Below are 26,008 nucleotides of genomic sequence, written 5' to 3'. Positions count from 1 at the left end.
ATTGAACTTTTTTGAGAAAGGTTTGAAATTCATGAGTTTAAGTTATGTTTAGGATGAAAACGAAATCCTTGCAGGAATCTCTTAGAGCTCTGTCCTCAATCTCATGTGTATTACTCCCTAATGAACACATTGTTTTATTCCTGGAGAAGAATCATTTAAAGACAGTGTCAGTTGATATCTAGGGAATAGATGACTTCGCCATATTATGAAAGAATTGAGAAGCACAAAGGTAGACAGTCAATATTTTATTGTAAAACACAGTGTCAATGATGACTAACATATTTTAAATATTGAATGGCAGCTGTATATATTGGCAGCTGTAATATCTGCTACATGATTGATGCTCAATATGTGAAATAATATTTTATTACCAAATTCTAACCTACTTGAACATACATACAGACTTGAGGCAGACCTATATTGAACTAACAGTGCATCAGCACATCTAAAACATTTTTCCTACGGTACAGGGACTACTTGCAATGAACTAAAATTGGAGGCAACAATCTTAAGTTACATTGTATGAGATGTTAAAGAAAATCGTTTCGGTTCAGTCCAAGTGAAATACAATAAATGACTTTTGCTTCTTCCCAGATGTCCCACTGCATCCTGTTGGGCTACTGAAGTGATTGGCATACAGCACCCATATTCTATAATAAAGAAAAGTATACAATTATTGTTTGAATAGCAGCAAATGCAGAGCATTGGAAACTTCTGCATGCTAATTTTTGGGTTTTTATTTTGAAACAAATGTGTTTTCCTTAAACAAATACTCAAGTCATTGGTTACAGTCGCACAGTAATTCAAAGTTTGGACTGGTGATCTGAAGATATGTTTGAATCCTATCTTGGCAGTTAGGGGTACTTAAATTCATTTCCTGTTATAAATCTGGAAATGAAAAGCTGTCCTCAGTAATGGTCTTCTTAAAACAACCATAAAGTTGTGAAACTCCATCTTATTTACTAATGTCCTTCAGGAAAAACAATCCAGTTTTAAGTGGACTGACCTATACACAGTTTCAGACTGACAGTTTGGTTGTGTCTTATCTGTCCCCGAACAAGCTAACAGTAATGTTGACATTCCATGAATGAATAACAATAATAAGCAGAAACATATTTCAGACATATATTTATGTGATGATGGCCAAGGCACCATTCCTCTTCCCATCTATTTTTTTAAAAACACTTAACAACACTCAATTTGAACAGTCCACAAATCACTTCAGGTGCACTTCTAACAGAATTTACTTGTTGGAGCTTTTTTTCACTGCAGCTGCATGTAGGATATTAGATTTCTTTTAAGAAGCTTGCATTTACAAAGTAACTTTCTGGATGTTACAAAATACTTTACAGCCAATGGGGTACTTTAGGAGTGTATTTACCATTGTAATGCAGGGTAATACAACAGACTATTTGCACACAGTAAGGATACATGAACAGCAGCATGGAGATTTATTTTATTCACTTTTGGTTAAGGAATTAATGCTGGCTGATGCACCAAAGAACAACTTTACTCTTCCATGAATCATTTTGCATTCACGAAAGGCAAATCTTTGATTAGATATCGCATACGAAAGTCAGCTTTGGACAATGCAGCAATTCCCTCAGCACTGTACTGAGTGAGCAGCAGAGATTGTCTGCTAATATTTTTAGAATGTGGCTTGAACATTCAACTTGTAAAAAAAAGTGCCACTGTTGAGCTAAGATGACCACTAAGAATCAATGTGCTCGGATTGCTTGCAAGACTACACGGATGCTGCACTGCTTCGCAATTCCTGTTTATTTCAGGCTGCACCTATCACAAGCAGACAGGCTTCAAGCTGTTACAAGCTGGATACGTATTTGTACTGCATTGCTGACCAGAAAACCATATATAGAGTAGATGAAAAGATCATTATTACTGCTGGCAGCAGCCAATTCATCACCATCCCATAGTTGGAAAAGTTTCCATCCTCATTGTAGTTCTGACTGGATTACCCTGGTCTTTGGCGTATCCTCCCTTAGACTGGCTGAACTATAAATACCTAACGAGACAGCTGGAATTATACAAAGATACGCGAGAGCCTCACATGACATATAACAATGCAACAATAAGTAAGGCACTACGGGATAGAGTTAGTCTAAAACTGAGTTTGGGTGTTTCCCAGTATGACCAAAATAACTAAAATGAGAGTCCTACTGAGTTAAACAAGGTGTAGAGCTGGATGAACACAGCAGGCCAAGCAGCATCAAAGGAGCAGGAAAGCTGACAGTTCGGGCCTAGACTCTTCTTCAGAAAAAACCCTTCATTTTTCTGAAGCAGGGTCGAGGCCAGAAATGTCAGTTTTCCTGCTCCTCTGATGCTGCTGGGCCTGCTGTGTTCATCCAGCTCTACAGCTTGTTATCTCAAATTCTCCAGCATCTGCAGTGCTTACTATCTCTGAAACAGTCATACTTAGTGAGGAAAGCTTGATTGTAGCCAATTAATTTAATTTCTGGCATCTGAATAAATTTAGAAATATGCACCCTGTAATTATTTGTAAATGGCATTGAAGACAATTCAGAGGAGCTTTTCTAGATTGATACCTGGAATGAATGGGTTGTGTTATGAGGGCAGGTTGGACTAGCTAGGCTTATTTCCATTGGAGTTTAGAAGAGCAAGGAGTCACTTGATTGCAACGTATAAGAGCTTGAAAGGTCTTGACAAATGGAATGTGGAGAAGATGTTTTGTCTTGTTGGGTGGTTCAGGGATAGCAGGGACTGTTTTAAATTAGAGGTGTTCCTTGCAGGACAGGGATCAGGAGATATTTTTTCTCAGATGTGTGATGTTGGAACATTGCCTCAAGAAGGTGGCAGAGGCAGTTCCATTAAATATTTTTGAGACAAGGGTGGTTAGACAAGGGTGCCAAAGGTTATCAAAAATAGGTGGGAATGTGGAATTCAAAATACAAACAAATCAGCTGTGATCTTATTCAATAATGGGGACCAAATGGCCTATTATGTATGGTCCTAATTTATTCAATTTATGGAAATGGAAATGAAAATCTCATAAGCCAGAAGACTAATTGAAATGTGACCAGTCTCAAAGGACAATCTATGGTTTACAAGCGAACTGCATTCTGATCTTTCATTCAATTATGTGCGCCTATCTAGATTTAATGTGCATGCCACATTCAGCAACATCTTTGGGAATGTTCTGGTTACAGCTTGACAGTTCCAATTATATTCCAACTAATTGGCAGAAAAAAGTTCTGGGGAGGAGTCACATTGGACTTGAAACATTAACTCTGTTTCTCTCCCAAGAGATGCTGTTTCAGATTTCCAGCAGCCACAGTATCTTGCCTTTTATTAAGCTGATGAACAGGTTCTGCTATCTTTAACCTTACCCAATTGTGCTTATTAGCAAGCCAGGGCGTAATGAAGATAACACAGTATGGATCTGGAGGAACACAGCAGGCCAGGCAGCATCAGAGGAGCAAGAAAGTAGACGTTTCGGATCGAGACTCTTCTTCAGAGAAGTACCTGCAGGTACTTCCTCGGTACTTGCCTATGGAACTGGATCATCACCATTGGACTCCAATCTACATTCAGGCCATCCCAATTTGGACCTGACCACAATAACTTCTACATGCACAACATCCAGATCGTCCAAAAACAGTTTTCTCTGCAGCTCCTTAAGTTAATCCTCTGATGTTGCTTGACCTGCTGTGTTCCTCCAGCTCCACACTGTGTTATATCTGACTCCAGCATCTGCAGTTCTTACTATCTCAGGGTATAATGAGTCTCACTTGTCAGAACTGCAAATTATCTTGGTGTTGATAAAATGTTTTCACACAAAATGCTAAAGCCACCTTTTCTTTGTAGGTTTGACTGGGTCCTCTGTCAATTTCTAGCATTTGGTTGTATCGCATTAAAGTGCCACAGAAAAGAGGTCCCATTTTCTATCAATGCCTACTGTCAGTCCCAGAATTTAGGAAAAAGTGTAGATTTCCTGTTCTGCAATTCACAAAATTCATTTCCCATTGACCAATATAAACCTATTAATCTCATTTTATCATTTATAATTGATCTCTAGTCAATTACTTTTTGCAGAAGAGAAAACTCCCAACTTCTACTATCTGTGTGTAGAACTGTTTTCTCACTTCACTCCTGAAAGGAATAGTTGACTATTCCTTAGACCATGTCTCCTACATCCCTAGGTAGAGACAAACCATCTAGAGTGCTTAATGTCCTGAAAATTTTGATCACATCAGCCACTAACTTTTAAATTCCAGAACATACAGCCCTAGTTTAATATCCCATCACCATTTAACAGCTGGAGTCTGCATATGTTTCTGGTTAATGCATACTGCACTCCCTCCAAAGCCGATATACACTTCTTACGTGAGATGTCCTGAATTGTCCATAGTATTCCAGGTCACCAGGACCTTTTATAGTTTATTTTTAACCCTCCAACTACCAATGCCCCCCCCCCCCCACCCCATTTGCTGCTTTCATTCTATTTTGTCAGACTTAATAGCTAGTATTCCATAAGACCATAAAACCATAAGACATAGGGGTGGAAGTAAGGCCATTTGGCCCATCAAGTCCACTCCGCCATTTAAATCATGGCTGATGGGCATTTCAACACCACTTCCCTGCACTCTCCCCGTAGCCCTTGATTCCTTTTGAGATCAAGAATTTGTCGATCTTTGCCTTGAAGGCATCCAACGTCCCGGCCTCCACTGCACTCTGCAGCAATGAATTCCACAAGCCCACCACTCTCTGGCTGAAGAAATGTCATCTCATTTCAGTTTTAAATTTACCCCCTCTAATTTTAAGGCTGTGCCCACGGGTCCTAGTCTCCCCGCCTAACGGAAACAACTTCCTAGCGTCCATCCCTTCTAAACCATACATTATCTTCTAAGTTTCTATTAGATCTCCCTTCAGCCTTCTAAACGCTAATGAGTACAATCCCAGGATCCTTAGCCGTTCATCATAAACATACCATTCCAGGGATCGTCCGTGTGAATCTCCGCTGGACACGCTCCAGGGCTAGTATGTCCTTCCTGAGGTGTGGGGCCCAAAATTGGACACAGTATTCTAAATGGGGCCTAACTAGAGCCTTATAAAGCCTCAGAAGCACATCGCTGCTTTTATATTCCAACCCTCTTGAGATAAACGACAACATTACATTAGCTTTCTTAATTACAGTTAACTTTCAGAGAATCTTGGACCAATACTCCCAGGTCCCTTTGCACTTCTGATTTGCAAATTTTCTCACCGTTTAGAAAATAGTCCATGCCTGTATTCTTTTATCCAAAGTGCAAAACCTCACATTTACTCACATTGAATTTCATCAGCCATTTCCTGGACCAGTCCTGAGCTCCCTGCAACCATGTCTCTGTGATGCCTACCACATCATAATCATTCAAGAGGATTTCTGCTGTTAATTCATCTACTTTGTTGCGAATACTACGAGCATTTAGATAAAGTGTCTTAATGCTAGCTTTCTTATCATTATTAGAGAAGTTGGAAATCCCAAGATGTCTTAAGTTATCCTTCCTTTTTGCTGTATTCTTAGTCTGCCTCGAGCTTAAATCCACCTGTACACATGCTATCCTGTTGCTTATCTTTCCCTGAACAGCTCCTCTTCCCTAGCTTTTCCTGTGTTGTTAGTCCCAACATGGACCACAACAACTGGATCCTCCCCCTCCCGCTCCAATATCCTTTCAACCCGTTCGGAGATGTCCCACACCCTGGTACCGGGCAGGCAACACACCATGCGGGACTCCCGATCCGGCTTGTATCGGATACTATCTGTCCCTCTAATTATAGAATCCCCTGTAACAACTACCTGCCTTTTGCTCCCCCCTCTTGAATGACCTTCTGTGCCACGGTGCCATGGTCAGCTGGCTCATCCTGCCCACAGTCCTTTTCCTCAACCGTACAGGGAGCAAGAATCTCATACCTGTTGGTCAAGGTCAAGGGCTGAGGCTCCTGCACTCCTGAACTCTGAATCCCCCAACCTGCCTCACTTACAGTCATACCTTGTCCCTGAACACTTTCTGAATTTGAGTTATTTAATCTACCGGGTGTGACTGCCTCCTGAAACAAAGTGTCCAGGTAACTCTCCCTCTCCCGGATGTGCCGCAGAGTTTGAAGCTCAGATTCCAGATCATTTACTCTGATCCGGAGTTCTTCCAGCAACTAACACTTGCTGCAGATGTGGTCGCTGCCGTTCACAATGGGATCAGCCAGCTCCCACATCATACAGCTACAACACATCACCTGTCCAGCCGTTACTACTTATTTAGTTAACTTTTACAACTTATGTATTAAATGCTTTCTAGTACTTCTCTGCTACACTCTTTTTCAATTAAGCAATTAAACTTTTAATAAATTACACAATACACAAGGATATAAATTGAAAAGCCTTACCTCATCAACATACGAGAGTCCTTCATGGTTAGAGCTCCCGCTCTATCTGCTGCTGGAACAGGAATGGAGGGCTCCGACGGTCAAGGTAGCTGTTTGCTAATCTTTAAAGCAGAGACTCACCCACCTGTAGGCCTCTGGTCGACGCTTTTTTTTTAGCCTTTGACCACTACCTCTGGCTATCCATTACATTTTCACAATCTGTGCACATGGGCACCTAAGTTTCTATAGGTCTCATTGTGTCACCATTTGGATAGTGATCTCTCCTCTTAAGGGCCAAAATGGATGACCTTGCATTTAGGTATAGTGAAATTCATTTACTAGAGTTTTGCAATTCACTTAATTTTTCAATCTCTCTTTTTTTCATCAACACAGCTTCTAATCTTTGTACAACTGTCAGCTTGAATGTGTGGCTTTCTCTACCATCATCTAAATTGTTAATAAATATGATGAATAATTGAAGCTCCACACAGATCTTTCTAAATAGCATTAGTTATATTCTGCCAAGGAGAGTGCCTATCCATTATCCAAACTCAGCCACATGTTCTAACCAGATCAGCAATTTGCCTTCAATTCCATAATATTCAACCTAATTTAACATCCAATATGAGGGACATTATCAGTGTGTTTTGTCAGTTAAAATAAATAACATGCATATCCTATCCACCATTTCAAAAAATTCAAGCAAGTTTATTAGGAACAGTCTCTCCTCTATAAATCCCCACAGGTTTTCTCTGAGCAGCAGACACTTTTCAAAATGTCCTGTCATCTTATCCTAAATGATAGTTTCTTGTAATGTTCCTGATGATGTTAGGCTGCTTTTGCCAGGTTCAAGCTCAATAAAAATGAGATTGGGACAGAGCAGGTAAAGTTGCTCTGAGCCAGGTTGTAGTAGGTCAGAGAATTTGACTTGGAGGAGAAAAAGAATCAACTCATATTTACTAAAAAAAACAAAAGAACTGCAGATGCTGTAAATCAGGAACAAGAACAAAGTTTCTGGAAAAGATCAGCAGGTCTGGCAGCATCTGTGAAGGAGAAAACAGAGTTAACGTTTCAGGTCTGGTGACCCTTCCTCAGAACTCTTTTATCCTTCACAGATGCTGCCAGACCGGCCGAGCTTTTCCAGCAACTTTGTTTATACAAGGTTCGCAAAAAAGACCCTGAACTCCCTGTTGCCTGCCACTTCAATGCACCATCTTGCTCCCTGGCCAACATCTCTGTCTCTGGTTTGCTACAGTGTTCCAGTGAAGCCCAACGCAAGCTGGAGGGACAACACCTCATTTTCCACTTGGGGACCCTCCAGCCTTCTGGATTCAATATTGAGTTCAATAATGTTAGGGCCTAAACTCTCCCATGTCCCAGCCCCCCCACCCCACACACCAGGCCTTGTTACCACACAGACTGCCACTCCACACCCGCCGTTGCCACTCACTAACAGTCCCCATTAACAATTCACCGTCCCAGCCTGATCATTAGCAACTCCTTTGTCTGTCCAACTGTCTCTCTCTCTCTTTGGGCTCTATCCTATCGTTTACTCCCTACCCCACCCACCTCCCTGTTTTCTGCATATAAACTGATGTTTTCCCAGTCACCATCAGTTCTGAGGAAGGGTCACCAGACACGAAATGTTAACTCTGTTTTCTCCTCCACAGATGCTGCCAGACCTGCTAGCCTTTTCCAGCAACTTTATTTTTGTAGCCAATATTTGCTGCTAGGTTCATGGATAGAGAGAGGACTGGATCAACTATTGCTCTGTTTACTTTAGTACGGTGAAAATCATCTTACTGTTTTGCATTGCAAAAGGGATTGGGAAAGTTTGGAGACACTAAATATATAGAGTGAATAAATGATGGGATGTCATTGAGATACGTCAAATATTAAATGACAAAATCAATTTGTTCCCTTCAAATATGACAGGAAAACATGTTGGATGACTTAAAATTAAGCAAGTGTAAAATTAGTTTAAATAGACAGTGGATGGCTTAGATAGAAAGGGTGCCAATCAAGCGGGCTGCTTTGACCTGAATGATGTTGAACTACTTGAGTGTTGGTGGAGTTCCACTCATTCTAGATAGTCAATGAATTGGCATAGTAGGTGAAGGCGAATGGAGTAGTTGGTGGAAATAAGAAGTAAATTGACATAACGGATATGAAAGAGTCGGGTCTGCTGGAGTGCTCTAGTGAGGTTTAATGTAACTTGGAAGAACATGATTTAATTTTCCATGCTAATGGATGAAGGACCTCAGTGGTTTACTGTTGTCTGTTCAGCTGACCAGGAAGCTCTCCCACGTTTATCACCTGCCACACTGGAACAACTTATAGGCCTGATAATCAATTTGCTTGGCCATGTCGTGAACACATCCTCTTGGCCAACAAGTCCTGGATCAGGCCTTGAACCCAGAGCTTCACGTCCAGAGCTAAAACTACTACAATTGTACCACAAAACCTCTGCTTGCTGCCATTATAGCCTATCAACAATTATCTATTTGAGGCTGGTTGGCTTGTTGAGCTCAACACCCACAATCTGACCAGCAGATCTATTCCAAAACCTTAAATTAACTATTTATTTTGACTAACCACGAACAAGGCCACAGAAGAGTAATTGAGAGTAAAAATCACAAAAGACATAAAAATGCCACTGTTCTCACAGTGAATATGACGGAAGATGTGTCCCTTCATACTGGCTGTGTATAAGCTGTATTGCAAACACTTCCAGTCTGATGAGCAGTTTGCTGATTTTGCCCTGTTGTTTTACTCTGCAAAGTTTGCACAAGGAGGGAAATGAAAAAAGTGGTATAGCATCAGTTCTGATTTTCCAAAATTCCCTAGATTCTGGAATGGCCTCTTTAAATTGGTATGTAGCAACTCTGACACTGCAATACAGGAAATGAGGAAGAGCAGAAACTGGGAACCTCAGGTCAGTTAGCATGACATTGAGTCTGATATTAAGGACCATTTTAATCAATTTATAAATCATAGTACAGTCAGACATTATCAACAGTGTTTTACAAAGGGAAACCATATTTGAAGAATTTATTCAAGTTTTTAAGATGTCATTGGTAGGTTAGATAAAGGCAGTAACTAGTATACTTGGATTTCAGAAGCTTTCAATGAGACACCTCATACAAAGATAATAAGCAAGGTAAGGTCTCATCACATTGGGAGTAAAACATTAGCATGAATTGAACATTAGTTAACAGATGAGAAGCAGATACTAGGGATAAATGAGAACATTTCAAATTGGCAGGGTATAATTGCCTCAACAATCTGACCTCACAATCTATGTTAATGACTTGGACAAGAGACCAAGCATTCCTGATGATACAATGCCAGGTAGGAATTTAAGCTCTGAGGAGGACACAAATAGACTACAAAGAGAAAAAGGCAGGTGAAATGAATTGGCAACAATGGGCTGACAAGTGGCAAGTGACATTCATGCCACACAAATGCCAGGCTATGATCATCACCAATAAGAGACAATCTAACCACTGCCCCTTGACATTCAATGGTGTTACCATCACTGAATCCCCCACTATCAACATCCTGGGGGTTACCATTGAATCAGAAGCTCTACTGGACTCACCACATAAACACATTGGCTACAAGAACAGGCCAGAAGCTGGGAATACTTCAGTGAGTAATTAATCTCCTGACTCCTCAAAGCCTGTCCACCATCTTCAAGGCACAAGTCAGGAGTGTGATGGAATAATCCCCCCTTGCCTGGACAAGTGCAACCCCAACAACACTCAAGAAGCTTGACACCATCCAGGACAAAGCAGCCTGCTTGATTGGCACTACATCCACAAGCATCCATTCTCTCCACCACTGATGCTCAGTAGCAGCAGTGTGTACTATCTACAAGATGCTCCACAGAAATTCACCAAAGATCCTCAGACAGCACCTTCCAAACCCATGACCACTTCCACCTAGAAGGACAAGGGCAGCAGGTAAATGGGAACACAACCACCTCCAAGTTCCTCTCCAAGTCACTCACTCTCCTGACTTGGAAATATATTGCCATTCCTTCACTGTCACTGGGTCAAAATCCTGGAATTCCCTCCCTAATAGCATTGTGGGTCAACCCACAGGAGGAGGAATGCAGCAGTTCAAGAAGGCAGCTCACCACCACCTTCTCAAGGGCAACTAAGGATGGGCAAAAAATGCTGGCTAGCTAGCGACGCACACATCCCACAAAAAATGAATGGAAAAAAAACAAGGTGACAAGTCTACATGTGTATCGTGTAGAGAAAATTCAATGCTGAAATTTGGCTTATAGAAACACTAAGCAGCTAAGAAGGAAGATTACATATTGGTCTTTAGTGTAAGAGAATTGGAATACAAGAATAAGAACAGTTGTGAGGTTGAGAAGGGCTTCGCTAAACTCAAAATCCTGAAGTACAGTACAATTTTGGTATTTAGATCTTAGAAAGGATTCATTTGTCCTGGAGCCAAGAGCAAGGGAAATTTAGAATGTGCCTCCAATGCTGTATTTACTTATACTATTTCCATTGAGAGAAAATAAGAAAGTATTCCAGAGGTTTACTAGATTGGTTCCTGAGGTAGCAGGTCATGCTATGATGGGAAGATGGTCAGTTGATGGGAAGATGGTCAGTAAAATGGGTCTGTACTCTCTGTAGTTTAGATGAAGAGGGATGGGATTTAAATATACAAGATTCTGAAGAAGCTTAAAAATTAAATAGACACAGAAAAGTTGTTCTTCCTGGTTGGCGAATCTGGGACTCAGGGGCATAGTCTCAAGATACAAGGCCTTATCCATTTAGACTAAGGGGGCAAAATTACATCAAAAAAGATTGTAAATCTTTGGAACTTTCTAACACAGGGGGTTTTGGACGTTCGATTGTTGTGTATATTCAATGCTGGAATCACTACATCTTTTATCTTTCAAGGAATGAAGGGATATGGGAAAGTGGAGGTCAGTCAGGACAATATATCAAATGGAGGGATTCTATTATCTATTCCTGCTTCTAGTTTTTACACACTAATTTTATATCAATTCCTAATGTTGCTTTCTACTCTTACATTCTTCTCACAGACAACAGTGAGAAGTCTTAGATGAAGTTGCAAGCTAATTACCAGTCTAATGGGCCACAGTATAAACCTCCTTCAATGGTTACAATCTTTTTATCAGTTTATATTTACAGTTTGCACAGCAGGACAGTGTTATGGACTTGCACAATATAAGTCGAGGTAAGGTGTCACCAGTACTTATTAAATATGGTTCAGAGTTGGAGCTGCGTTCTCCAGTTCACCAGGATTGTCTGGATTAGAGGTCAAACTCTTTATCTTGACATACTGGTACAAAAGTCAATGGAACATTAACCAAACCAGTAGTGTTGGCATTTTTACCTTTCCCTACCTTTTGTTAATCAATAACAATAGATGAGTGTGCTGAGAGAAGAGGTTGGCATGGTATTAATGTCGCTGGCCTAGTAATCCATAAGATTTAGGCTAATGCCCTGAGCAAATGGGTTCAAATCTCCCTCAACATTAATGTAATTTAAATTAAACAAATAAATCCAGAATATGAAGGTAGTCTCTGTTGTGATAACTATTTGTTTTTGTTGTAAAAACCCACCTGGTTCATTAATATGCTTTTGGGAGGGAAATCTGCAGTCCTTTCCTAATCTAGCCTACATGTAACTCCTGACCCAAGGCAATACAGTTGACACTTTGCGGCCCTCAGAAATAGCCTAGCGATCCATTTAAAGGCTACTGGGGGTGGGAGATAAATGCAGCCCTTGTCAGGAATATGCGCCAATGCATGAGGAAAAGAGATAAAATGAAAACCATCAGCAAGGCAACAACCCAAGATTCTGTCAAAGTCCTCACCTTCTAGGCATGTTGTAGAATGTCGTGTAGTTTTTCTTCATAGAACATGCAGCTGTCTTGAAGGTCTTCCCAAGGTGTGAAAGCCTCCCCCTCGTTGTCGACATAGGTGTTCCAGCAGTAATTATACTCTGGACCCTTCATGATCCTCAATCGGCAGCCAGCGGCTTGGAGTTGCCGCAGGCCCTGATGGATTTCAGCCTCTTCCCACATGAACAAGCGTGCCATGAAGATGGTGAGCTCCACGTTGGGGCACTTGCTGAGGTACTCAGCGATTTTGGCAGCACACACCGTGCAAGGGCTGGAGGACACGTACCAAATAATAGAGTAGCTCAGGCTCCCATCACACTCTGTGAAGATATCTGTGAAGAAGGCTTTTTCTGCATGTGTGCCTGCATGCTCATCCTCCACGTAGCCCTCTGACCTCTCACATTCCTTGCCCTGTTTCTCTACTGAGTAGCACAAAAAGGTTTTGTGCCGCCCTGAAGAATATTCTACGTTTTTGAAATGGAATTTGAAGAAAGCGGATGGCATGCGTTGCCTGGAAAAGAAAGAAACAAGTATTCAGCCTCATTTATAACAAGTATACATGCATCAGAAAAACATCTGAAAGAATTTTGAAATATCTTGTTTCACACAAAGAATGCATTTGCTGCATTAAAATATCCCAAAGCAGTGTTCCCATCAAAGAAGTATAGTCACAGAAGGAAATAGTAAACCGGCTGGACTAAAGCACGGTCAGAGGTCATTTTAAGGAGCATTTTAAAATGAGAAGCAAGAGGCAGAGATGAGGTTTGGGAAGAGAATTGCACAACTTAGAATTTAGGCAGATATGAGGTACCACGGCCAGGAATGGAGAAAAACAAGAGGCCAGAAATGAAGGAGCACACATAGCAATATCTGGTTAGATGTTCTGAAGAAGGGTCGCTGGAACCCAAAACGTTAACTCTGACTTCTCTCCACAAATGCAGCAAGACCTTCTGAGCTTTTCCAGCAATTTCTCTTTTAGTTAGAAATTTGGTTTCATTGAGCAGTAATCATAATTAATTAGAACAAAAGCAAAGAACAAAGAAACCTACAGCACAGGAACAGGCCCTTCGGCCCTCCAAGCCTGCGCCAATCGAGATCCTCTGTCTAACCTGTCATCTATTTTCTAACAGTCTGTGTCCATTTGCTCCCTGCCCATCCATGCACCTGTCCAAATATATCTTAAAAGACGTTAACGTGCCTGTGTCTACCACCTCCGCTGGCAACGCGTTCCAGGCACCCACCACCCTCTGTGTAAAGAACTTTCCACGCATATCTCCCTTAAACTTTCCTCCTCTCACTTTGAACTCATGACCCCTAGTAATTGAGTCCCCCACGCTGGGAAAAAGCTTTTTGCTATCCACCTTGTCTATACCCCTTATTATTTTGTAGACCTCAATCAGGTCCCCCCTCAATCTCCATCTTTCTAATGAAAATAATCCTAATCTACTCAAGCTCTCTTCATAGCTAGCACCCTCCATACCAGGCAACATCCTGGTGAACCTCCTCTGCACTGTCTCCAAAGCATCCACATCCTTTTGGTAATGTGGCGACCAGAACTGCACACAGTACTCCAAATGTGGCCAAACCAAAGTCCTATACAACTGCAACATGACCTGCCAACTCTTGCACTCAATACCCCGCCCAATGAAGGAAAACATGCCGTATGCCTTTTTGACCACCCTATTGACCTGCGTTGTCACCTTCAGGGAACAATGGACCTGAACACCCAGATCTCTCTGTTCATCAATTTTCCCCAGGACTTTTCCATTTACTGTATAGTTTACCCTTGAATTTGATCTTCCAAAATGCATCACCTCGCATTTGCACGGATTGAACTCCATTGCCCGGATTGAACATTAATTAGGTAAGACACAATAAATATTAAAAACATTTAAAGACTAAGATTCATGTGGGAGATAACAATGAAAAATTTTGTCACAACTAGCAAAAAAAAGCATAGAAGTGGTTATGGAGATGATACTTAGATTCTATTCATTGCTAATGCTCAGCACAGACAACGTAAAATGAACAATACTAAACAGGCTGGAAAGACACACGCCAATATTACTCTTGGTCATGAAAGTAAGTTGTTAATGTCTGGAAACAAAAGGTCATGCAGCGTCCATGGAGATAGATCAAGCTGATGTTTTGAGTCTAGATGACTCTTCATCAGAGCTAACATGAAGTGTGGAGGGATGCGCACTTCTGCAATAGTGGGGAAGTGGGAATGCTGGGGGAGAAAGGATGTTGGCAGTGATCAGAATGGGAGAACGGCAGAAAAAAAGTGCATCTAACTACCAAGCTGGAAATCACAGACAGTCCCATTGGAGTGGGGGTAGGAGAAAGAGGACAGGCTGTAAGAGAAGATTATTGGAGCCATCCAACAGATGGGAATTGCAATGCTTCTTATCATCTGAATACCTTTAGAATCCAGAATAAGCCAAAACTCATAATGACAAAGAAATGAAACATTTTTACTGATAAACCTTTAATGAAGGATTCTTTTAAATTGGAAGAAAAAAAGGAGAGATGAAAGAAATATCTAAAGATGAGTATAAAACACCTCAACCAAATTGACTAGATAATTGGCTTCATAAAAGAACCTTCGCTGAAAAAGTAAGAAATGTTGCTAAATGATACATAAAAGTAGAAGGAAAGTAAACAGAGGGTTAATGCCACCATTTATAAAAGCAAGGGGGGTCAAAATAACATAAAAATAGAACCCATTTAACTAAAATGTCAGGAGTTTTAGAAGCCCTCAGAGACTACTTCTCAAAATTTTCTCCCACCAAGAGAAGATATTTCACTTGCTGAGAGTTTTAAGGTAAAACTTTAAATGTTCATGGATGATTTCTAATCTTAGATAATCTAGGACTAGTACACTGTTGTGCCAAAAAAAATCTATCAAAAGATGCAAAACTAAGGTGAAGACAATCTAGGTTGATGTTATTTATAGCTGTCCAAGATTATGTAAGATTCAAGTATTCATGAATGTTTAAATTGTGTTGCTTGTTAATTTCTGTTAATAAAATTGTAAAATTTGTAAATCATCTAAGTTTTATCATTACAACCGTAATGAACTTCAATATTTTATACTTTGCTTTAAGTGGAGAAATGTATTTACTGAAGAGAGAAATCCTGGAGCCTTAATATATCTGGGACATTTTAGAGCTCAGGCTTGTTAAAATTAAGCAGGTTACTTGGAGAAAAGTAACATTCTTAGACAGCAGGATCATACAATCCCTACAGTGTGGAAGCAGGCCATTTGGGCCATCAAGTCCATACTGACCCTCCAAAGAGCATCCCAACCAGACCCAACCTATCCCTGTAACCCCACATTTTCTATAGCTAATCCATTTAGCCTGCACATCCCTGGACACTATGGGCAATTTAGCATGGCCAATCTACCTAACCTGTACCTCTTTGGACTGTGGGAGGGAACCAGACCACCCAGAGGAAACCCATGCAGACACTGAGAATGTGCAAACTCCACACAGTCAGTCATCTGAGGCTGGAATTGAATCTGGGACCCTAGTGCTGTGTGGCAGTAGTGCTAACCACTAAATAACCACGGTTATTTACATCTTTCATGCCAAAATCTATATTTTTTGTGGAATTGGCTCATTTGAACTCAACAGAAAGAAGTTATCAGGGATATACTCCTGATCTAAGTTAGCTCCAAATAAGAGGTAAAAGTTGTAAGTTACCTCATTAGTGGTCTCAGGGCTGAAAGTGTTACAGGTTATCAGTTCTACTGCTCAAAGTGATTTCCATCTAATACATACCAAATGACCTGTTTTCTAACATCTAATTCTTGTTTGAATCTGTGTGTCAGCCTCAGCCAGAATGTAACTTCCTGACCTCTGAGTAATTTGATTCTTTCTTGAAGGCTGAATGCGTAAATTAGTCTGACTCCAATGAGATAATAAGGAAGTTTCATAGAGACAAGTATTATTGTCCAGATGAGAGAATAAACAAAGGCCGTAGCTTTGTGTTCTTTGTGGATATTGTCTTGAATTGATAAGACCATAAGACATAGGAGTGGAAGTAAGGCCATTCGGCCCACCAAGTCCACTCCGCCATTTAAATCATGGCTGATGGGCATTTCAACTCCACTTCCCTGCACTCTCCCCGTAGCTCTTGATTCCTTCTGAGATCAAGAATTTGTCGATCTCTGCCTTGAAGGCATCCAACGTCCCAGCCTCCACCGCATCCGTGGCAATGAATTCCACAAGCCCACCACTGTCTGGCTGAAGAAATGTCGTCTCTTTTCCGTTTTAAATTTACCCCCTCTAATTCTAAGCCTGTGCCCATGGGCCCTAATCTCCCCGCCTAACGGAAACACCTTCCTAGCGTCCACCCCTTCTAAACCATACATTATCTTGTAAGTTTCTATTAGATCTCTCCTCAACCTTCTAAACTCTAATGAGTACAATCCCAGGATCCTTGGCCGTTCATCATATGCTAATATAGTATATTGATATCGTGTATTGTTACTGCTAAGGGGGAGGTGTACTGATATTGTCACCAGACTAGTAAACCAGAGGCCTAGACTAAAGGTGTGGGCCATGGGTTCAAATCCTACCATGGCAGGTGGTGGGATTTAAATTTAATAAATTTGGAATTATAAATTATTCTTCATAACCATGACTATATAGTCAATGCCAATGGTCAGGCCATACTGTTTGCTTTCACTAATACCCTTGAGAGAAGGCAATGTGGATTCTAACCAGGTCTGACCTACATGTGACTCTAGATTCATGGACTTAAGATGGCCTAGTGAGCCCATAGCTTATAGAAAACAAATGTTGGCCTTGCAAGAAACAGCTCGCTATTTCATAAAAGAAAGGAAAATCTCTGAAATGACTTTTGAAGCATGGAATCATTATATGATAAATGAAAGAATCCATTTCAACACTAAGTCCCACAGATAACAACCAGAGATGTTTATTGAAGGTTGAAGCTTGGGACAAGATCTTCATTTGAAAAGGCAGCAAGTGCCTCAGTGAAAGATCAACACCTGAAGATTGGCACCTCTAACATAGCAGCATTCCTTCAATATCACATTGGAGTGCTTGTCTACAGTATAAGGTGCAGAGCTAGAGCAGGTTGTCAGTCTTTTGAACTTAAACCTCTGACTCAGAAGCAAAAGTAACTTACTACCTTGTAGCTGTTGGCCTCCTCGTGGCAATATCGAAAGAAAAACTGAGCAACCATTACACCTCCATCAGAATCACTTTGAAACTGATTAACTATCCATTATCTAATCAGTATTAATGTTATACAGTTATGTATAGGATAATTGTCAAAAAAATCTCTCTGTACGTGAGAGTAAGTAAAAAGCAATTCATGGTCTGTGAAATTTGCTTTGCAGAATTGACAAAAAGTCTCTATCAAATCAGGGGTTTTATTGTATGCAATTAAATTGTCTCACAAAATGTGATCAAAACATTCACATTGTACTGTAACAATAATTAAATCAGTTTAAAATTAAAAGTCAGTCCCTCCTGAGTATTATGAGCAATAAAATACCACTCTGCGCTTGGAGGCATTTTTCTAATGTCACAGTTCAGGTGATATGGTAAAGTTACCGTATTAAAAAGATATTTGAAATGTGCCCACCAACTCAACTCCCATCTGAACCTTACAGCAGACCTTCTGCTTGGGATTTTAGGTTTTTATTCTGTCACACATTACATTCTCTAATAAAGCCTGGGACACATTGTTCTAGCTTTTACAGTATCTCAATCAATGGAATTTCATATTTATTTTTAACTTTCCTTATCTCAGCTGTGCTGGCAGGAAGAGACACTAGAGGATTAGCATTTCACTGTCGAGTGAAAGGCAGTATTGAAGGAGGAATATAGCTCGGTTATTCTCTCAGACACAAGACCAATTCAGTGGCCCGTGTCCTTTAATGGTGCACTTCATTTGATCCTTTCAGTGTACTAGCTTCATATAACAGCATCAGTGGCCAAGTATTAGAATTACAGAATCATAAACCATATCACACAGGAGGAAGCCAGCAAGCCCACTGTTTCTCTGCTAGTTTATCAATAAACCAAAATTGCTTCATCCATGTCATCCTTTTCTTTTTTTAACCCTGTAAATTTCTCATTTGTAAGTACCTGTTTAGTTCCCTTTATATAATTATTTATGACATCAACTTCCATCCTATCTTTGGGAAGAGTGTTCCAAATTCCCAACAATTTCTCTCATCTCTCCTCTAGATTGTTTTGCCACTGATTTGAAATCTATCACAACTAGTGATTGACAGACTTGTCAATTTGAATAATTTTTCTCAATCCATTTTTAATAAAATCTTTAAACACCTTAATAAACACAGTCAGGCCCACTCTAGCCTTTGTTTCAAGGGGAACAGTTTCAACTCATATCATGATTGAAGTTCCTCTCCTTTATAACGTCTCGGTGAACTTCCTACACATCCTTTCTCAGGCCTTTACATTTCTCCTGAAGTGTACTTCACAAAATTGTCCATAGCATTCCAGTGATCTATAAGTTTCTAGTATTGACAGTTTGCACATATGTTCTATTCCTCTATAAATCCGAGTAAATCAACTACTTCATTTTAAATGAATTTATCAGTTTGCCTTGCCACATTTAAAGACTTCTGTTTATAAACACAAAGGTCTCTCTGCTCATTTAAACTTTTCAAATTGTGTAATAACCAGCATACTATTTTCCAATGTATATAATTTCACATCTTTCCACATTGAACTACGTACACTGCACTTCCATCCATTTGACCATCATACTTTTATCTCATGAAGTCTACAGATATTTCCATCATTATCCTCTAAATTTGTAAAGGTTTGTGTTGTCTACAAACCTTACAATGCTGGTCCCTACATGTGAATCTAATCTGTCAAATTTGGGACAGGTAATAAAGACAAAACTGACCCTTGAGGAGCAACATGAGGAGACACCTCATTGTGAAAATCACTCATTCATCACCATTCTGTATGTCCTCTAGCTAATGTAAGACTGCATTCATATCCTTATTTTCTACTTTATACAACAGATTCCCGGAACCTACTAATGGCTTTCAACAACCTCTCCACTACCAATGTGAGACCGCCTGGTCCATACTTTCCCATTGTTATGTTCCCCACCTTTTTGGCAAGTTCTATAACATTAGTCATCCTCCAATCCTCCTCAGTATTCTTCAATTCAATAAGAATTGAAAAATTTGGATCAATGCCTCCGCTATTTATACCCTTGCTTATTTTAGCAACAGGTTCATTTTATCTCGACCAAGTGACTCAGCAAAGTTTAACTACTAAACTCTATTAGTATCCTACCAATAACCATCTTCATCGATTCAATTTAACATTTGCATCATCAGCTTTATTTATGAAGATAATTTTAATAATCAGAGGAATGCAGTCTACCTTTTGTTTTTATGAAGGACCGATTTGGAAAAAGGATCATCAGCACAAGACAGATCCACAAAGATAGGAGAAACACACAAAAACAGAAATTGTTGGAGAAACTCAGCAGATCAGGCAGCATCTGGAGACAGAAAGCAGAGTTAACATTTCGAGTCTAGTGACCTTTCTTCGGAACTGGAGAAACATGTGGCTGCAAAACGGGTAGGAGTGGATTCAGCTCTTCCGTTGCAGCAAAATTTCATCCAAAGTACTCCCACTTCACATTGAAACACATAGCTGGGGCCAGTGTTGAGCCTTAGAATTCAAAGCATGAAACCTGAGTCCCTTGTGTTGTCACCGACTTTGAGCCATGAGGCCTGGGTTCAAGTCCCACCTGCTTCAGTAGTGTGTAATAACATCTCTGAATGGGTTGAGTAGAAGCTGTTAAACAGCCCAGCATTGGGTAAAAACCATAACTTGCCTTATTTGTACTTTAAATCTAAATTCTCATTGTCACATATTTAGTTTGTTTTAATGAATTTAAAATTATGTTTTTTTTATTTTAGGAGAAGGCTGTTCACATGTGTATTAGAAAAGTCATAGTTATAACACACAACCTCATGCTTACCTCACAATTCATAAATCGACTCGTTTGTCACCAGTTACACAGTCATCTTATCTCACCATTTAAACACCATTTCCACAATACAGCAGCAACCATCCTATCTTACTATAAACAATGACATAACACTTTTCAAAAGGAGGTTCAATTTATTTTGTGGTGGAATCTTATTGTGGAACCTGATCACACTAGACTATGGTGAGAAATGTGACAGAATCAGATGAAAAGTTCAGCTAATCCTACCTTGATATTGGGAACAGTTTGCTGCATGTATTAACTAAGTTCTTCGTGTTGAGATGAAATTTTTGCCTGGGAGCAGTGAGTTACCTATGAAACGAGTATTATTAATTGTCAATGACCTAATGAGCTTCAGATCTCACATCATTAATATGTTGTTTTCTATAGGACCACCCACCATGAGTAAACTAGACAACAAGAATACTTGACATGCAAGTCAGAGCTGCTTCCAAACAGTCTTCATCATCCCAGGGTACACTCAATGTCAACCCCATGTCCACTTACATTAGCACTTGACATGTGTCATTGTCTAGGAAATCTAATGGCATGTCTCCCAGCCACTTACAGGACACCTATGTCATTCAATGGTGCACCCCAGACTGCATCAGCAACAATCATTGTAATGCCTCACAGAGTCAGTGGACTCAGGGATGGAGAGGCCTGCACCCATGGCCTGTTTGCATGTTCTTTGCAAGCTCACCCTCTTTGTGCACACCTGAATGGTCACAGCTTTCCTGCCTTGCATTGTCTTTTCACACTTTGCCCTCTCAGCCAGAGGTACCATGCACACAGCATTGCTGTATTGCTTTGTTATTTAACGTAGACACAAAGCCAGGAGGCTTACCATGGATGTCAGCATACCCTCAGGCAAGTCAATGGAGATAGCCTTCAGTGAGGAAGTCCTGGCACAGATAGTCAAGGACAGCATCCAGTACCAACCAGGGGCTTGGACATAGTTAGTCAGCTAATCAGAATGGTCAGAGTTAGGATATTCTCCTCATAAGGGGTGAAGAGCAGAATAATAGGCAGCTCAGCACCTCTCTTGACTCTTTCTGCCCTATTGTTGGCTTTTTTTTCTGGAATGAGAAAGCGACAGATACTAAATGCAATGAAATTGACTATCACAGCTCTTACCACTGGTGCAGAAAGGGAGCTGTCCCAACCCAGTGAATAGGCAACACATAGGGCAATAAAATGTGAGGCTGGATGAACACAGCAGGCCAAGCAGCATCTCAGGAGCACAAAAGCTGACGTTTCGGGCCTAGACCCTTCATCAGAGAGGGGGATGGGGGGAGGGAACTGGAATAAATAGGGAGGGAGGGGGAGGCGGACCGAAGATGGAGAGTAAAGAAGATAGGTGGAGAGAGTGTAGGTGGGGAGGTAGGGAGGGGATAGGTCAGTCCAGGGAAGACGGACAGGTCAAGGAGGTGGGATGAGGTTAGTAGGTAGCTGGGGGTGCGGCTTGGGGTGGGAGGAAGGGATGGGTGAGAGGAAGAACCGGTTAGGGAGGCAGAGACAGGTTGGACTGGTTTTGGGATGCAGTGGGTGGGGGGGAAGAGCTGGGCTGGTTGTGTGGTGCAGTGGGGGGAGGGGATGAACTGGGCTGGTTTAGGGATGCAGTAGGGGAAGGGGAGATTTTGAAACTGGTGAAGTCCACATTGATACCATATGGCTGCAGGGTTCCCAGGCGGAATATGAGTTGCTGTTCCTGCAACCTTCGGGTGGCATCATTGTGGCAGTGCTACCTAGAATACACCTCCTCCCACCCACCCTCCTGCAAAAATTCCATCCCCCATTCCCAATTCCTCCGCCTCCGCCGCATCTGCTCCCACGATAAGACATTCCACTCCCGCACATCCCAGATGTCCAAGTTCCTTAAGGACCGCAACTTTCCCCCCACGGTGATCGAGAACGCCCTTGACCGCGTCTCCCGCATTTCCCGCGACACATCCCTCACACCCCGCCCCCGCCACAACCGCCCCAAGAGGATCCCCCTTGTTCTCACACACCACCCTACCAACCTCCGGATACAACGCATTATCCTCTGACACTTCCACCATTTACAATCCGACCCCACCACCCAAGACATTTTTCCATCCCCTCCCCTGTCTGCTTTCCGGAGAGACCACTCTCTCCGTGACTCCCTTGTTCGCTCCACACTGCCCTCCAACCCCACCACACCCGGCACCTTCCCCTGCAACCGCAGGAAATGCTACACTTGTCCCCACACCTCCTCCCTCACCCCCATCCCAGGCCCCAAGATGACATTCCACATTAAGCAGAGGTTCACCTGCACATCTGCCAATGTGGTATACTGCATCCACTGTACCCGGTGCGGCTTCCTCTACATTGGGGAAACCAAGCGGAGGCTTGGGGACCGCTTTGCAGAACACCTCCGCTCAGTTCGCAACAAACAACTGCACCTCCCAGTCGCAAACCATTTCCACTCCCCCTCCCATTCTCTTGATGACATGTCCATCATGGGCCTCCTGCACTGCCACAATGATGCCACCCGAAGGTTGCAGGAACAGCAACTCATATTCCGCCTGGGAACCCTGCAGCCATATGGTATCAATGTGGACTTCACCAGTTTCAAAATCTCCCCTTCCCCTACTGCATCCCTAAACCAGCCCAGTTCATCCCCTCCCCCCACTGCACCACACAACCAGCCCAGCTCTTCCCCCCCACCCACTGCATCCCAAAACCAGTCCAACCTGTCTCTGCCTCCCTAACCGGCTCTTCCTCTCACCCATCCCTTCCTCCCACCCCAAGCCGCACCCCCAGCTACCTACTAACCTCATCCCACCTCCTTGACCTGTCCGTCTTCCCTGGACTGACCTATCCCCTCCCTACCTCCCCACCTACACTCTCTCCACCTATCTTCTTTACTCTCCATCTTCGGTCTACCTCCCCCTCTCTCCCTATTTATTCCAGTTCCCTCCCCCCATCCCCCTCTCTGATGAAGTGTCTAGGCCCGAAACGTCAGCTTTTGTGCTCCTGAGATGCTGCTTGGCCTGCTGTGTTCATCCAGCCTCACATTTTATTATCTTGGAATCTCCAGCATCTGCAGTTCCCATTATCTCTAACACATAGGGCATGTAGGGTTAGAGGTGTTATGGATTAAGAAGGATGAGAGTGAGTGAGGGGAGATGTAGCAGTTAACAGTGGGAGTCATAGAATATGAGCCTTGGTGGGAGGAAGGTCCAGGTGCAGTGGTAGGCTGAGTATAAGGTATTGAGGATAAGATGGATCACTAATGCTGACAGAGTGGAAGCCATTGACCTTCTTCCTACATTGTTGAGGATTCCTCCAGTTGGCTGAGACTGCACTGATCTGCAATAACAGTCTTGAAAAAGGCTGGCATAGTCTGTTGTCATGATGTCCACTGCCGATCCTGGCAAAGGGGACCTGCTACACCACCCCACCCGCTTGGATCTCCAGAGCCTGCACACAAAGAGGGGCACCAATTTTCCCTTCACTGTCATGTCTGGGAAAAATGTGAGGAACTGTGTGGGGCAGCTCTGGATGGGGTTCTTGCCCATATGCACAATGGCCTTTAAAAATGGCACCAGTGCCAGTCTATTCTGGGACACTGCAACAGTGGCAAGCATGATCATGGGGCTAGAATTTGTCAAGAAGGGTGCCACAGGCACTGGATTAGTAATTAATGAGGCAAGCTTGGAAAGATGCAGTGAGGAAACTCACTCAGCCTCACAAGACAGCAACCCTACAGAGACTAACATTTAGCCAAACATATGGTTTAGTCCTAAGTGTTTCCAGGTGGAACAATGCCTATTAATATGTACACTACAGTCAGCATATTCACAGTTCCTTCACCTCCACCCTTAACTAACTAGGTGCTCAGGCTACCTGTACCTCCATTTCTACATGTAGATGGTCAGGCTCTTCAGCAAATTTAAGGAGATAACAACCCTGATAAATATCATAGGTAGAATTTTTTTTAAGACTAGAACTAGGTTTTCTTAGTATGAGTAGTCTGTTTGTACATCTGAATACACTGACAGATGAACTTCTAAACACAAAGTGGGGAGACTTGCTCTCAGATTGCGCATCAGTGAACGGGTTACTCAGTAATAGTAATGATTATATGATGTGCATTTCAGTTAAGCAAGCTTGGGATCAATGAAATTCCCCTATTGTAAATGAATTTAGTCAAAAACCCAGTGTATCACAAATGAATGGTCTACTCCCAAAATCCAACTAGAGAAGGATAGATCTGGATTCTGTCTTCAGTTACTTTTATGAGCACTTATTAACACATATACATTATGAACAGACACCTTTCCATCTACTAAAACAGAGTTTTGATCCATTTGTGCTTATAAGAGTAGAAGTCTGTCTGCAGTTAATGCCTATCATATAGAATTAAATACAATTAACAATGGTAGCCTTCTGGTAGACTTTTAGATACATATACTTTGCGCAGGTTGCACATTACAAGCTGTATAAAGAAGAAATGCTATATCTTTTCTTGTCTCAAAGCACTTAAGATTAAATGAATTGGTTTTTAGGAAATACATTCATAACTATGCATTATGCACAATATGTATAAACACCTGTGTTCATTTTAGCCAGAACATTCCAAGTAAGTTACTCATCACAGACTGGCAAATTATCGGGTAATGTTCCTGTAATTTTTTGATATGAACTCCTAAGAGGTGAGCACTCAGTACCATGTAAGTGCATCCATGAAACCAGCACAAAGCCGTCCTTGCAACATCTGTTTAGGAATTCCATTGTCCAGCCATTTAAATCCAGCACGGGAATAACACGTAAATAAAAACACGTTCATTGACCAATATACTGAAATACGATGCACGCCAATGTTCATAACTTACACTCCAGTTTACATTCAATGAGCTGCTTTCTTTCTGACAAGATATTTCTTACCATGCTTGTCAAAATTAAACCTTAGAACGTCTTGGTCATCGATAAAAGTTTGTTCTGTGAAGTGCACAGCACGGTGAATAGCATGTTTTACTCAGAGTTGAAGTATGTTTAACAATAGTTAACCAAATATCGACCTCACTTTTCTTCCCTGGCATCATAGAATAGAGAGAGATTTGATACTCACCCTGTAATTGTTTCAAAAGGCCCCAGCTCAGGAAATTCCAAATTCTCTGTTGCAGTCTCTCCATCTGCTTCGCCCTCTACATTTTTTTCATTGCCAACTGTTTTGTTCTTTTTTTTGGTCTCCTTTTCAGCCATTGCAGACTGAAGCCTGATGGATCAGTACGGTGCGAACAGGATGACAGCAAGTCTATACTGAACAAGAGGGAGGTCCCTGTCGTATTAATGCCTCACACACTAAATAAGGGAACAGAGGAGGAGGAGAGATCTCCCAGCCCAAAATAAACTGCCATCAAATCATTGTCAGTGTCACCAGATCCATCAATCACAAGCAGCTCTTCCTCATCCAAACATTCTTCCCATCGGATTCAATATGTTCTTTCCGACACATTTCCTCTTACCTTTCATGGTTTAATCCTCTTTTGTTATTAATCTTTGAATATTTTACAAAGAGAGAAGAAAGGAAAAGAAAACAATGATGCTGCTGATTCTAATGTTAGGTTTTTGATAAATGTATGTTTCTTTTTAAAGAACCGTCTTCTTTTCATCATCTCATTTCTTTAGTTTGGCTTGGTGTGGGGTACAGCTCCATCTCTCCCAAGTGACCCTTCTT

The 26,008-nt window shown here is 41.6% G+C and overlaps 1 protein-coding gene across 1 annotated transcript; it reads right to left on the bottom strand.

The window, feature by feature from the left end:
* Positions 1–232: 232 nt before the first annotated feature.
* Positions 233–25,624, bottom strand: apobec2a (apolipoprotein B mRNA editing enzyme, catalytic polypeptide-like 2a). The gene is made up of 3 exons (XM_048553000.2): positions 25,400–25,624; positions 12,247–12,784; positions 233–650 (listed from the first exon to the last, which is right to left on the bottom strand). Exons 1-2 carry the CDS (start codon positions 25,531–25,533, stop codon positions 12,250–12,252), a joined length of 669 nt encoding a protein of 222 aa, XP_048408957.1. The 5' UTR covers positions 25,534–25,624; the 3' UTR covers positions 233–650; positions 12,247–12,249.
* Positions 25,625–26,008: the final 384 nt, after the last annotated feature.

The sequence above is a fragment of the Stegostoma tigrinum genome, chromosome 21, assembly GCF_030684315.1.
Source record: "Stegostoma tigrinum isolate sSteTig4 chromosome 21, sSteTig4.hap1, whole genome shotgun sequence".
NCBI lineage: Eukaryota > Metazoa > Chordata > Chondrichthyes > Orectolobiformes > Stegostomatidae > Stegostoma > Stegostoma tigrinum.
Note: the sequence above shows the minus strand (reverse complement) of the source record. Positions and strands in the feature narration are given on the sequence as shown.